Below are 13,000 nucleotides of genomic sequence, written 5' to 3'. Positions count from 1 at the left end.
GCAGACCTGGCACAGACCTGGTGGTCTGGGATGTCTGCTCCTACTCTCTCTTTTTGAGCTCTGCTCACACTCACCGTCTTGAGTAGTCCAAAATATCTGGGTTTTGCTTAATTTCTGTCACTTCATGTTCAATTTAAATTTTTTTAAGTGTGGAGAGAAATATATGTTTAATTTTATGCTTTAGTACCTTTCAGGATGCTGAGGAGAGTTGAAAAACTCAATCCAGATTCTAGAGAATTAGAAAGGAAGCAATAAAGAAAACCCAGTAGGCAAGTGGATGACCATTCACAGCAGTTCTAGCCTCAGAATGCTCCAACTGGGTAGAATCAATACCTTGTTTTATTACCCAATCTTCAACACCAAGTTGTCACAGCACTCTGTTTTCAGATACCAGCACAACTTTTCCAGAGCTTCCCATAAGGGTTGTATGCCACTTTTGGAGGGGAAGTCATGAAATCTGTTACAATTGTGCAGCAAAATGTGATAATCAAGTCACTAAATGAACAATATGATTTATATAATTAATATCATTCCATAATATTACCTACCTCACACCATTTTTGACTCAAACTTGAAATGTCAGCATTTTTTCCTGTGCTTTTTTTTTGTAAGAGTCTACAATAAAATCTTCCCAATTGTAGATAATATACCAAATGCTTTTAACACAGTGCCTGTCACAATCAACAGACACTAGTTACAAAAAGTAACCAAGTTAGAAGGACAAAATGTATTTCCAAGTATAGTTCCTTTAACAATCTCAACTGGCATAGTAGTTGTCTACAATACAAATACTTGTTTGTGTGGGTTATTTATTCAGTAGGATAAAAATGCTTGTTGCGGCCTGATTTAGAAAACATGGGGAGGGTCCAAAGAGACTTGGGTTCTGGGTCCTATTTTGCTGTCCACAGCTGGGGTCAGTCAAGGATCAGTAGTGCTCATCAAGTGGATCAGTGAGTCTCATCCTGTAGCCCAAGCCCTTCTCTGTGGCTTGCTACTCAGAGAGCTGACAGGGGAATAAACCAGATATTTTTTTCTGTTCTGAATCACCATGAGATACAGTTGCAAAGCTTTCAGGATCAGGTTTCAGTCATACAATGTTCCAACACCCATGCCTTCCTTCACCAGTGTACATTTCCCACCACCAATCTCCCCATTATCCTTCCTGCCACCTCGCCTTCTTCCACCCTTCCCCCCTCCATGGCAGGCACTATACTTCTTTCTCTGTGTGTGTCTCTCTGTGTCCCTCTGTCTCTGTGCCTCTGTCTCTCTGTCTCTCTCTCCCTCTCTTTCTCTTTCTGTGTGTGTGTGTCTGTCTGTCTGTCTCTGTCCCCTCCCGACTCTCTCTCGACTTTTGGGCATTATGGTTTGCAATACAGATACTGAAAGGCCATCATGTTTGGTCCTTTACCCACTTTCAGCACACATCTCCCATCCATAACGATCCCTTCCAACCATCATTGTCATAATGGTCCTAGATCATATATTTCTTAGTTTGAAAAATACCAACATCCTCCTTCCTCACACTTCCATGACCCAGGCTGAATAAAGCTGCATCTAAGCAAGGAGAAGATACCAACCACCTCTTATGTGGCTACAAACATACTGAAAAGTATATCGCCCATACCAAACTACATAGTCCGATATATTAGGTTGGCACTTTCTCATTAAAATATTATATTCATGGTTTCATCTTTACCACTTTCCTAATTTTAACCTAATTAATTTCAAGTGAGCCTCTCTGCATCAGCAGTTGAACCCTACAATACTAGGATTTGAGTGTTACTTGAAGTCATTTGATTTAATATTTAATGATAATGTCTGTGCTGCCCACCATATTGTCAGCATAAAAACAAACCACGTGTACTTTGATGAGTTTTCAAAGTGGATGGGATTTAGAGATGGAAAGAAGAGAACTGTAAAAGAAACACTGGGAAATAAGAGCTGAAATTTTTTTTCACTTATCTATTTATGACATGTAAAAATAGTTTGAAAGCTGCCCAGAAGGGGGAAATGGTATTAATAGAAAAATGCCTTTGCAGCATGCCAAAGCAGGGGACCACAGCTTGAAGGACACTTCTCTCAACCTTTCTGAGTGGTCTAAGATCACACAGCCCAGGCTTCTTCAGTGGCAAGAGGCCATGTGAGTTCTCGCTTTATTGCTTGGCCCAATCCCTTGGAAAGGTAACTAGAAAAGACTTTCATTATGACATATTACATCTAAAAAGGCTACAGTAATTAACTTTTAAACTGTTTTTTATCCTTATCAATTTAAAGCTAAAATATTTCAGTTTTCCAAATGCCCCATTGGATCTCATGATAGAAGTGGATATAAGTGCAATTTATTTTTTAACTAGGCTCATGCCTCCCATCAAAATCATTTAACAGCAGAAATTATTTCCTAAAGAAGAAGCACAACACATATTTCAACTCCCACATAATAACACTGCAAAAATTGGTAACATCTGCATATTTTCTTTACTAATTGCAGTGTTAGTCTGAAGTTAATTATATGAAACTAAATTTTTTTTCTCAAGCACAACTTTTTTAATTGGTACTTTGAATAATAAATTGTTTTTCAGCTATGGCAAATTGTTTGATATAGTTAATGAAATGATTTTAATGTTCCACTTAGCTATTATGAAAGATCCTATTTTATCTTTTTTATACATAGTTCTCCATTGTAGTATTATAATCAACCTGATAACTACTTTCCTTTCTTTGAATGTTCAACACTGCATGATACAAAAATACTATAACAAGTGCTGAAAGAGTATTTTTAATTTTGGCTACATGTGAATCCTTCTATTGCAGCATGTTGCACTAGTATCATTTATTACTATTTTTGCATTCACCATAAAGTGACAAGCACTTCATAATACACTTGTGGTCTGTTAAATAAAATAGTGGGCTGGAGCGATAGCACAGCGGGTAGGGCGTTCGCCTTACAAGCGGCCAACATGGCCGACTCGAGTTCTATTCCTCCGCCCCTCTCAGAGAGCCCGGCAAGCTACTGAGAGTATTCGATATGCCAGACACAGTAACAACAAAGTCTCCAATGGAGGTGTTACTGGGCCCGCTCGAGCAAATCGACGATCAACGGGAGGGCCTTTACTTTACCTTTACTAAATAAAATAGTGGTCACCAGCAAGGACTTTATAAAATTACATCTGGGCCTTGTAATATTAGAGTGAAAAGATAATGAAATGTTGTCTGTATCTGATTTTCAAATGTAACTGACAGTGGACCAGAGAGATAGGATAGGGGTCTAGACACTTACCTAGCAAATAGCTGGTCCTGGTCTATCCCCCCACCTTCATATGGTCCTGAAGCTCTGACAGAAATAATCCCTGAGTGCAGAGCAGCCAGGAGTAGGCCCAAAAATAAATTAAACGTTTGTAATTAATATCATGTATATTTATTCAGTTCAAAAGGGAACTGACCTTATCTATTGTGCTCATAGTGTTGTTACCGTGTGGGAAGAGAGAGAATAAATAACTTAAAGATTTACATCTGGCTTCAAAGGACATAACTCTTTGAGGGGAATGACTAGCAAGGTTCTATGAACAATTTTATCCCAGATGTATAGTGTGTGTGGTGTTAGTCTTTTCATTGTGTACATACATCTAGATAAATACTGGAAGGAAATTTCATTGTAAGTTGGAATCATTTTCATATGCTCTGTGTTGATGATGAAACCTGGGTTGGGGACTGAAATTCTGGTTTAGATTCAGCAATACAACATGAAGAGATTTCTTGTATCAGCAATCACATAAGAAAAAACTCAGAAACAAGAGGATTTTTTAGTGTGTTCAGAAGACAGAGAGACTTCCCAAGTAAACCCAAAGGATGTGTTGGAGCATATTGGGAGATGATGTTGGATATAGAACAGGAAGTCATAGGGCAGTAGGAAAGGTAAGATGAGCATTTGTGAAATAACAGAGATTTCTGGAAGATGTATGGAATTCCTCCCTAGGGGTCTAAGAAATAGTTAAACGCAAGAGAAAAAGACTTAGGCATGTGAGCAGCTAACATAAAACCTGGGGCTATAAAATCTTGAATATGAGGACATGGTTGCCCTAACAAGATCCCACTAATAGTCTTCCTTTGAGGGCCGTTCCTTATTTCCAGAGGCGTATGTGTCCAGGTGTAAATCTTCTGAGCAAAATGACCATTACTTAATCCAAATCGGTGACAGAAAGTTGAACGAATCCCTATATGATCTAAAGGGAACTTCAGAAAAATGAGCTAGTCACTGCTAGGAGGAATGGAGCTAGCTTCAAATGGACTAGTTGGTGAAAATAATATAACAAAGAATGAACTGGTAGGCTTAGGCAAGGGTTATAATTGGTGGGCCATGGGATGAATAATGTATATGGAAAATCTTTCACAGTAGAACTGAAAGGCAGAACTGGGATTTCAGACCCAGCAGAGGAGTCACAATACACAGAAATGCATGAGTTAGGGAAGAAAGTTACATGGTGGGTTCTCAGCACTTCCTGATTTGCTTTTCCTGGTTCAAAAGAGCTTCCCTGGAAGCAAAATTTACAATGGCTAACATACTGAATAATTGGGGCCTCCAATAAATCTTTTGGAGAGATTCAGGCGAGGTTTATTTTTTCCATTGGCATCTGGCCACATCACAGTTTTAGAGTAACTCACAACAGATGTGTTTACTTGAGAGATTTTCAATAATTGGGGCGCTACCTAGTGTTTAAATGTTGATAAAAAAAATGCTGAAACTTTGGCAGGTGAAACACTTTGGCAGATGGAAATGAAAATCAGTGTCTCAGTATACAAGTAGGTTACCTCTGAGTAATGCATTTGACGAAATGTTTTCTCCAAATTAGAGCTTTCATCTTATTAATTAGATACCATTTTCCAATGAGGTCATGTCACTAAGATAAATTCAGTTGTAATAATTTTTTACCAGAATTAGTTAAAATAGAAGTATTCAGGTGGAAAAATATCAGATATTTTATTTGACATGTTTATTATTTATGTAACATTTACTATAAGAGAAAGTAATGTCTAGTACTTTATATCCATCATCCAATTTCATTTGATTTCATAAAATATGCTTTATTATCTCTATTTTCCAGATAACGAGACTAGCCAGACTTTCCTCAGGTTATACCCTGTTATTTAGGAATTGAATGGGGATTTGGCCAGATTAAGTCTGATTCTAAAGCCTTTTTAGTTTTATTTTTGAAAATCAATTTTTACTGATATACCAATTTATAATACTCTAAAATTTCGGGAGTACTGCTTCACACTTCTGTGTGACTCATCACACCTGTCACTGCAACTCTAGTGCTATCTACTGAAATTGATATCAAAGGGACCAGTCTGCCCATTCTTCCACCATTCTATATCCTGTTTCCCTGTAGCAACAGGTATATCGCACATGTGAATGAAGTGATCTGGTAACTTTTACGCCATGACTTACTTTCCTTAATCACCTCATATTCCAACCACGTTGGGTTTAAAGGCATAGAATAGGGGTGAAGGCGCTTGGCTATCCTTGTTTGCTCACCAGCACCACTTGGTTCCCTGAGCACAGAGCCAGTTGTGTTCCCACCAACACCACCACCAGAAAAATCCATCCATTTTGTCCCAAAGGCATTATTTAACCTTTGTAACAGTACAGGATTTTCTGTTGGTGATATATCCACAACTTATTTATCTGGTCATCCAAGACAGGAGTTTTGGTCGATCACATATTGCGCCATCATGGATAGTGCTGAAGACCATATTTTTTCATCACTGCTCTCCTTTGCTTACTTCCTGGCTTGAGCAGCAAGCCAAGTGATTGTGACTCTTACTGAGTCTTTAGTACTCTACCCACAAAGGGTACGTCCACTCTGTGTGAAGAAATAATGGTTCACCTATAAATGATTCTTCTTTTGCTCTGCTCTTTCAACCCAGGTTCTCCCTTGGACCCGTATCCAGCTTGCTTGTCTCAGTGTGTCTTTGTTTGCATTTTCCACTCTGGAGAAGCTCATGTTCTCTCTTAAACACGTACTTTCTCTCTTTTTCTCCCCTCCCATTTTTCTGAATAAGTTTCTTTCGATAAAAGCCATCTTGTTGGCCACTCAATATCTCTATTGCAAACCACAACACCCAAAAGGAGAGAGAGAGAGAAAAAAAAAAAGGGAATGCCCTGCCAGAGGCATGAGCCAGGAGTAACCCCCGTGGGGTGTGGGGGATGAGGTGGGGGAGTGGGAAGGATACTGGCATCATCGGTGGTGGAGAATGGGCACTAGTGGAGGAATGGACACTCGAGCACTGTATGACTGAAACATAAGCATGAAAGTTAGTAAGTCTGTAACTGTACCTCACGGTGATTGACTAATAAAAAATTTAAAAATAAGTAAATAAAATTTAAAAAATAAGTCATCTTGTTTCATTTTTTAAAATGAATAAAATTGAAATATTACTCTTTTTAGCAACTGTTTTTAAAAACTGTTTCCTATAATGGATATACTTATTTATTATAGCAATTCAATGAAATAAGAAGTTATATTTCTACAAATTGTATACAAACTTATCATAAACCTCTTGTCCTGAAGAGGTTTTTAGTCATATCCAGATTCAGTGTGACCATCTGAGGCTTAGGTTTGGAATGTAGACATTATTTTGCAATTATTTTATGGGAAAGTCAGGCATTAGCAACAACTAAAACCTGAAATTCCCCCTAAATAATAAATGTTTTAAAAATAATAATACAAAGGGGCTGGAGTGATAGCACAGGGGGTAGGGGCATTTGCTTTGCACGCAGCCGACCCAGGTTTGATTCCCAGCATCCCATATGGATCCCCAAGTACCTCCAGGAGTAATTCCTGAGTGCATGAGCCAGGAGTAACCCCTATGCATCGCCTGGTGTGACCCAAAAAGAAAATAATAATAATAATAATAATAATACAAAACAGAAAGCCAAAATATACCTTTGAAAAACCTTCTGTACACTCAATAAAATTTAAATATAGTGCACCTATTCCTGTTTGATATTTGTTTGTATACATATTCCTTACTAAGTTTGTATTTCTAATAATAGAGAGAAAATCCTAAAGAACTGAAATTTTCATTTTTCTTTACCTGTGAAACTAATGGAAAATTGTTTGTTGTCTTTTTTGTTGTTCTTCTCACAGCTGAATTTTTATTCCTCTTGTGGGGAGTTTATCTCTGCTATGCAGTGCGGACAGTCCCATCAGCATTTCATGAGCCACGCTACATGGCTGTTGCAGTTCACAATGAGCTCATTATCTCTGCTATATTCCATACAATTAGGCAAGTGCTCTTTAGAGGTAGTAAATGACTGTTTTTTTCCCTGATGTGTTGCAATTTAACTTAGATAGCAAAACTGGTTAAGATAAATAAATGGTAAGCTTTAGGAAGTATAGTGTTTTATAGATTAACTACTTTGTCACACAAAAAATGGCAAGTGAATCATCTTTTAAAAAAAAAACTGCTGCCTTTATTTCTTTCTAAAGAATTATGGCCGTCATTTATTTTGAAAATTATTCCATGTTATTATGTTAAACCACTTAGGATTTGTGTTGTATATTGTTTATTATGTGTAGTATGATGTGTACACATTTGTTCTGAGGAAATAAAGCAAATCATGCATGTATTATAAAGTTGCTAGAGATCAATTGGTCATGTTTTCATTCAGGATTAATGTGCTGGTTATATGTGTGAATTATGAATTCAAAATCAAAAGCCACCCAATATGATAACTGAATGTCAAAAGGTATTTTGTCAGTTTCATATTTTAGCAGTGATTCTCTGTAGTAAATATGTGCAGTATGGTTCTTTTGCTTTTTTCATAGGGGAAATAGCCAGTGGTGCTTGAGGTCCTAGGACCACTGGGGCTGACTATGCAAACCTGATAGTTCAAGGTTTGAACTCAGCAGTGTCATGATCAGGGACCGCCAGGGCTGCACCCCAAATAGGTGGAATATCCTACAGTGCTAGAGCTCAAAGCATCAGATTCAGGACCTAACACAAAGTAGGAAAGTGCTCTACTACTTGAGCCATTTTTCCAGCCCCAGGACCTTTGATTTTTGTTTATTTGTTTGTTTTGGGGCCACACTCATTGATGCTCAGGGGTTTCCCCTGACTCTGTGGTGAGGAATCACTTCTAGTGGTGCTCAGGAGACCATATAGGCTGCCAGGGATCAAACCTGGGTTGGCTGCATGCAAGGCGAGCACCTTACCCACAGCACTATCTCTCTGGTTCTGACGTTTGATTTTTAACATCGACATCTCTCTCTAGTCAGGAGAAGGAAAGTTGCTTATGTAAATTTTTTAAAAATCTGTGTGAATTATCTTCTCAGAATTTTTGTCTGACATATTTAAAATGAAATTCAAAGCTCAGTGAAAACAAAGAAAGGATCCTATAATTTGAAAAGCAATAAAAAGATGGCATCAAACTCCTTGACATACACAAAAAGCAAGGACACACTTAAAAACATAATTAGAACTTTAGAATACTTGTCTTTGCCTTCATTGTAAAGAAGATTTTAGGAATAGTGGGAATTAGGGTGTGAAGTTGTGGACCTGTGAATGTTTTGCAGGATATTTATATTCTTTCATTTGAATCTGTAATCAAAAAATAATACTTGTAGGATGATGCCAGAGAGCAATTTAAAGTTAAGTGTAACGTACATTATTTCCATATTTAAGTAGGAAAAAGGAGGCATTTGTAATCTGATAATCCTGAAAACTTCATTCCAGAAAAATCCCTTGATTTGTCCTCTTAGTTTTGATTTGGCCTCTCTCTAGGTAGAAAAGAGTAAGGAAATGGAATAGAGAGGAGAGGTGAGAAAGGGAAATGTGGGATTATAAATATGGAAGAGAATGCTTTCCCAGCTCTACTCAAGAGTCCAAGGAGGGGCTGAAGGGATAGCACAGTGGGTAGGGTGTTTGCCTTGCAGATGGTCGACCAGCATCCCATATGGTCCCCTGAGCACCGCCAGGAGTAATTCCTGAGTGCAGAGCCAAGAGTAACCCCTGTGTATCACCAAAAAGAAAAAAAAAAGAGCCCAAGGATCTGGGCGGGGTACTCAGTGCAAAATGCTGTGAGCCCCCAAGACTATGAGGGTGCCTGAACCATCTCACAAGAAAAGCTGCTTTGTTGTCAGTTGCTAGGGAACCAAACATGTGTAAATCGAGATCTAACAAGCAGCCTTCCTAAACTGCTTATAAGTTAAATATTGTATTAACTGTCCAACTTGTTTAAGGGTTTAATATTTAACAAGCAGCTCTTCTTAAACTAGTTTAAGTTAAATATTATATTAACGATCCAACTTGTTAACATATGTAAGAAAGTTTATCACAGACGGGCTTAAATGTCTTCTGGCGTTAGAAGGTAACTGCCCTGCAAGGCAAGGCCTATGCTCCTGCCCTGCCCTATAATTTACTGCTAGATTTCTTTGAATGTAATTAATTGCCTAATAAACAAAATCTTAGGAAACGTCTAAGCAGTTATCTAAATTGATTTAGAATCTTACTACCTTAAGATTTTTTCTGTTTATGGGGTCGGAGTGATAGCACAGTGGGTAGGGCTTTTGCCTTGCATGTGGTAGACCCAGGTTCAGTCCCCAGCACCCCATATGGTCTCCTGAGCACCGCCTGGAGTAATTCCTGCGTGCCAGGAATAAACCCTGAATGTTGCTAAGATTTTTTTTCTGTTCTACTTTGTTGCTGGATATAGGTTTTGGGTTTTGGGGTGTGTTTGTTTTGTTTTTGTTTTATAAAACTATAAATAAGTTCTATAGCATTTAAAATGTTTAGTCTGCCCAATATCTCTTAGAAATTGGTGGGGCAATTTTTTTTAAAGAATTTTTGTTTCCTTTTGTCCTGTTTTGGGATCATTCTCAGTGGTGCTCAAGGGACACACCAGCTCAGTGCTTGGGGACACTGTGGCAGTGAGCAGGACTGGCTTCTTACCCGGATTGCTGCGTACTAGTTGTGCACTCCAACCTTTATATGCACTGTAGCACTGTAGCACTGTCCTCCCGTTGTTCATTGATTTGCTCAAGTGGGTCCAGTAACGTCTCCATTGTGAGACTTGTTGTTACTGCGTTTGGCATATTGAATACGTCATGGGTAGCTTGCCAGGCTTTGCCGTGCAAGCAAGATACTCTCAGTAGCTTGCTGGGCTCTCCAAGAGGGATGGAGGAACCAAAACTGGCTCGGCCAGGTCGGCCGCGTGTGAGGCAAACGCGCTACCCCTGTGCTACCCCGTGTCTACGGCCATACCACCCTGAACGCGCCCGATCTCGTCTGCTCTCGGAACCCTTATATGAACTTTTAAAAAAGTATTAATAGTAAGGCAATAGGAGATCATTGTGGAAAAAATTAAATGATAAATTCAAAAGGAAACTCCATAATCCAACTACTCCCTAAAAAAAAAAGTAAGACCTATGAGGTATTAGGAGTATCTTCTTTAATTGTTTCATATAGTCAGACATATTTATGACACATTGCATTTGACAGCTCCCTTTAAAAATGCCATAGTACAAATTAACCTCATCAGGAAGTCTAGTTGTGAGGAGACCTACTTGTATTATCCAACCAGAATTTTCCACACCAAATTGACCACAGAATCCATCCCGACAAACCTGAATGGGAAGCTCTACTTTTTAAATCACAATTCCCAGACTGAATTAGATTACAACTTACTAGCTTCAAAGAATCAGAGTTAACCAGCCACTGTCTCTTGGAAATTTAATTTTTTGTGACCTCATATGGTGTTATAGCTTGAGAGTAAATCTGCAGAGCACCAATTTTAAAAGGAGACAGTACAATGATGATATGTGGCCAAGCTCTGTTTAATCACTGGCACATGGTGCCCTTAGCACAACTGGTATCCTCAAAACCAAAATTAATAATGATAAATTTAAAAATTCAGTAAAAATGGTACATATAGAGTAAGAGATAATAATAATCATGTCTAAGTTTTTATTTATACATGGACTGAATTCATATGTTCTGTGGGTCCAATATTAATAAAGTTTGAAAATAAAAAGCTATATCATAACAACTTAAATCACTTGACATCATCTTAGTAATATTTTTCTGAATAAAATATTGAAAAAGGCTTCCAACATTCGCAAAAATATTCTCTGTCAATGGGATGTATTCTTTCCTGTCTACTTAAATACGAATTATAAATACACATTTGTATATGTATGTATCAGAATGGGCAAAAGTAAAATATAAAGAATAATTCTAGAGTGGTAAATAACATGGAAGGCATTTTGCCCAGTCTGTTCTAATCCTTTACTTATTTTTAGTCCTAAGCATAAAGCAAACCTTTGGGGAAGTGTAAGACTTTTAAAACAGTTTGCTTTTATTCTTAACTTCAGTTTAGAATATCCCTAGGTTCCTGACTTTTAAACCTATATTTAAAAGTTGAAACATTTTTTTAAAAATCTGTAAAACCCAATTTCTGTCAGATTTTTCTAGTCATGAATTCAGTCTACAAAACCCAGAAACAAAAGTTGGTATTTAAGAATAGTTGATGTCAGTATGCTTCACATTATATTTGAAGGTTCGCAGTTTTAATTTAAAATACATGCAGCCATCCTTCCTTCGAGATATTGTTAGGCTAGTTTAAAGTTCCCTCATGTTGACATTTGAAATAGGAATTCCCTGAACATTAAGATGCTTTTGGACTCTAAATCCATCTCCTTTGATGTAACTGTCTGCTCCAGTATTGGAAATGGCCCCTGCTGACTGGGATTGTATTATTGTCTCAGAGAACATTTTATATTGCTTCTATACTTCAAGTTTATGCCTTAGAGACTGTAACTTGTTATTGAATATGATGATACTATTTCAGTGTTTTTAAAAATATATCTCCCCTGATCCAGCATAGAATGTGCCAAAAATATTTCATCCATTAATGATATGAATATTCAGTCATGTTTAAGGCAGGTAGGTCTAATTACATTCTCACAGAGGTGTTAGAGAAGATGACAATCGAGATATCCTTTTCAACTATCATGTAGATCTAAACTGCCATGAGCATTCACACTTCTCCATATGTTGTTAGTCTATTTTGTTTGTATCTCTAGGCATGGCGAAAAGCATCTCTCCATTCTGTGTAGCTGTTTAATTTTCATGGTAGCTTGATAGTTTGCGGGGAGAATAAGGAGGCAGAATGAAGAAAAACAAGAAAGAAATCTACTTGATGCGAATTTTATTCTAAATATTAGCAATATTAATTCAGTCAGTAAACTTTTTATGGGTACAGTATAATACTGATATAAAAGCTTTTTCTATTACGAAAATAAAATGCTTTATAATTTTATATGAGAATTTCGGATGTTAGCTTTTTAAATTTGATGATGTGAACTATTGAAACAAAATGCTAATTCTCTTTCGAAAGCAAGAGAATGTTATTTTACTTTCCATAAACAAATAATAGATGGGAAAGTTTTAAAAGAAAAATATAACTGTAGAATAACCCTCATAAAGCAGCACCTGGTTTCTGCATAAAGATGATCCTTAAACCATGAGTTTAATTTGTACATGTACTTATGGAATCATGAAACTCTTTTATTACAAGCTTCCTAGAGCATATTTGAAAATATGCTATAAGTCTCTCAATAAGATTTTAAAATATAACATGTTCAACTATTTTAAAACAATTTGATGCTTCATAGCAGCTAACATTTTTCTTTTAGATGATGTGTTTTGCAGGCAGGGAGATTGGTAGTTCAGAGAGCCAAAGCATATCTTTCCAGGAACCCAGCTTTGAACAGATCCCTGGTACCACATAGTTCTCTGAGCACTGCTGGTAGCAACCCCTGAGCACCAATTCAGAAAGTAGCCTCTGAGCACTGCTGGCTACCTCCCAAAAGCAAAAACAAAACAATCAAATGCAAGATATGGTTTGAATATTCTACCATGAATATATTCATTATGACTCTTACATTTTTGACAACATAAACTTTTGGAATCACTCAAAAATATAGATAATTACAAACAT

At 37.3% G+C, this 13,000-nt stretch overlaps 1 protein-coding gene across 1 annotated transcript in view; it reads left to right on the top strand.

The window, feature by feature from the left end:
* GPR158 (G protein-coupled receptor 158) overlaps positions 1-13,000 on the top strand; it is a 346,381-nt gene that overhangs the window by 323,607 nt on the left and 9,774 nt on the right. The window contains exon 8 of the mRNA XM_056131077.1: positions 7,149-7,287. Within this exon, the coding sequence (XP_055987052.1) occupies positions 7,149-7,287 (139 nt within the window). The remainder of the gene's footprint in view (positions 1-7,148; positions 7,288-13,000) is intronic.

This window comes from Sorex fumeus, unplaced genomic scaffold, assembly GCF_029834395.1.
Source record: "Sorex fumeus unplaced genomic scaffold, SorFum_2.1 ptg000007l, whole genome shotgun sequence".
NCBI lineage: Eukaryota > Metazoa > Chordata > Mammalia > Eulipotyphla > Soricidae > Sorex > Sorex fumeus.
Note: the sequence above shows the minus strand (reverse complement) of the source record. Positions and strands in the feature narration are given on the sequence as shown.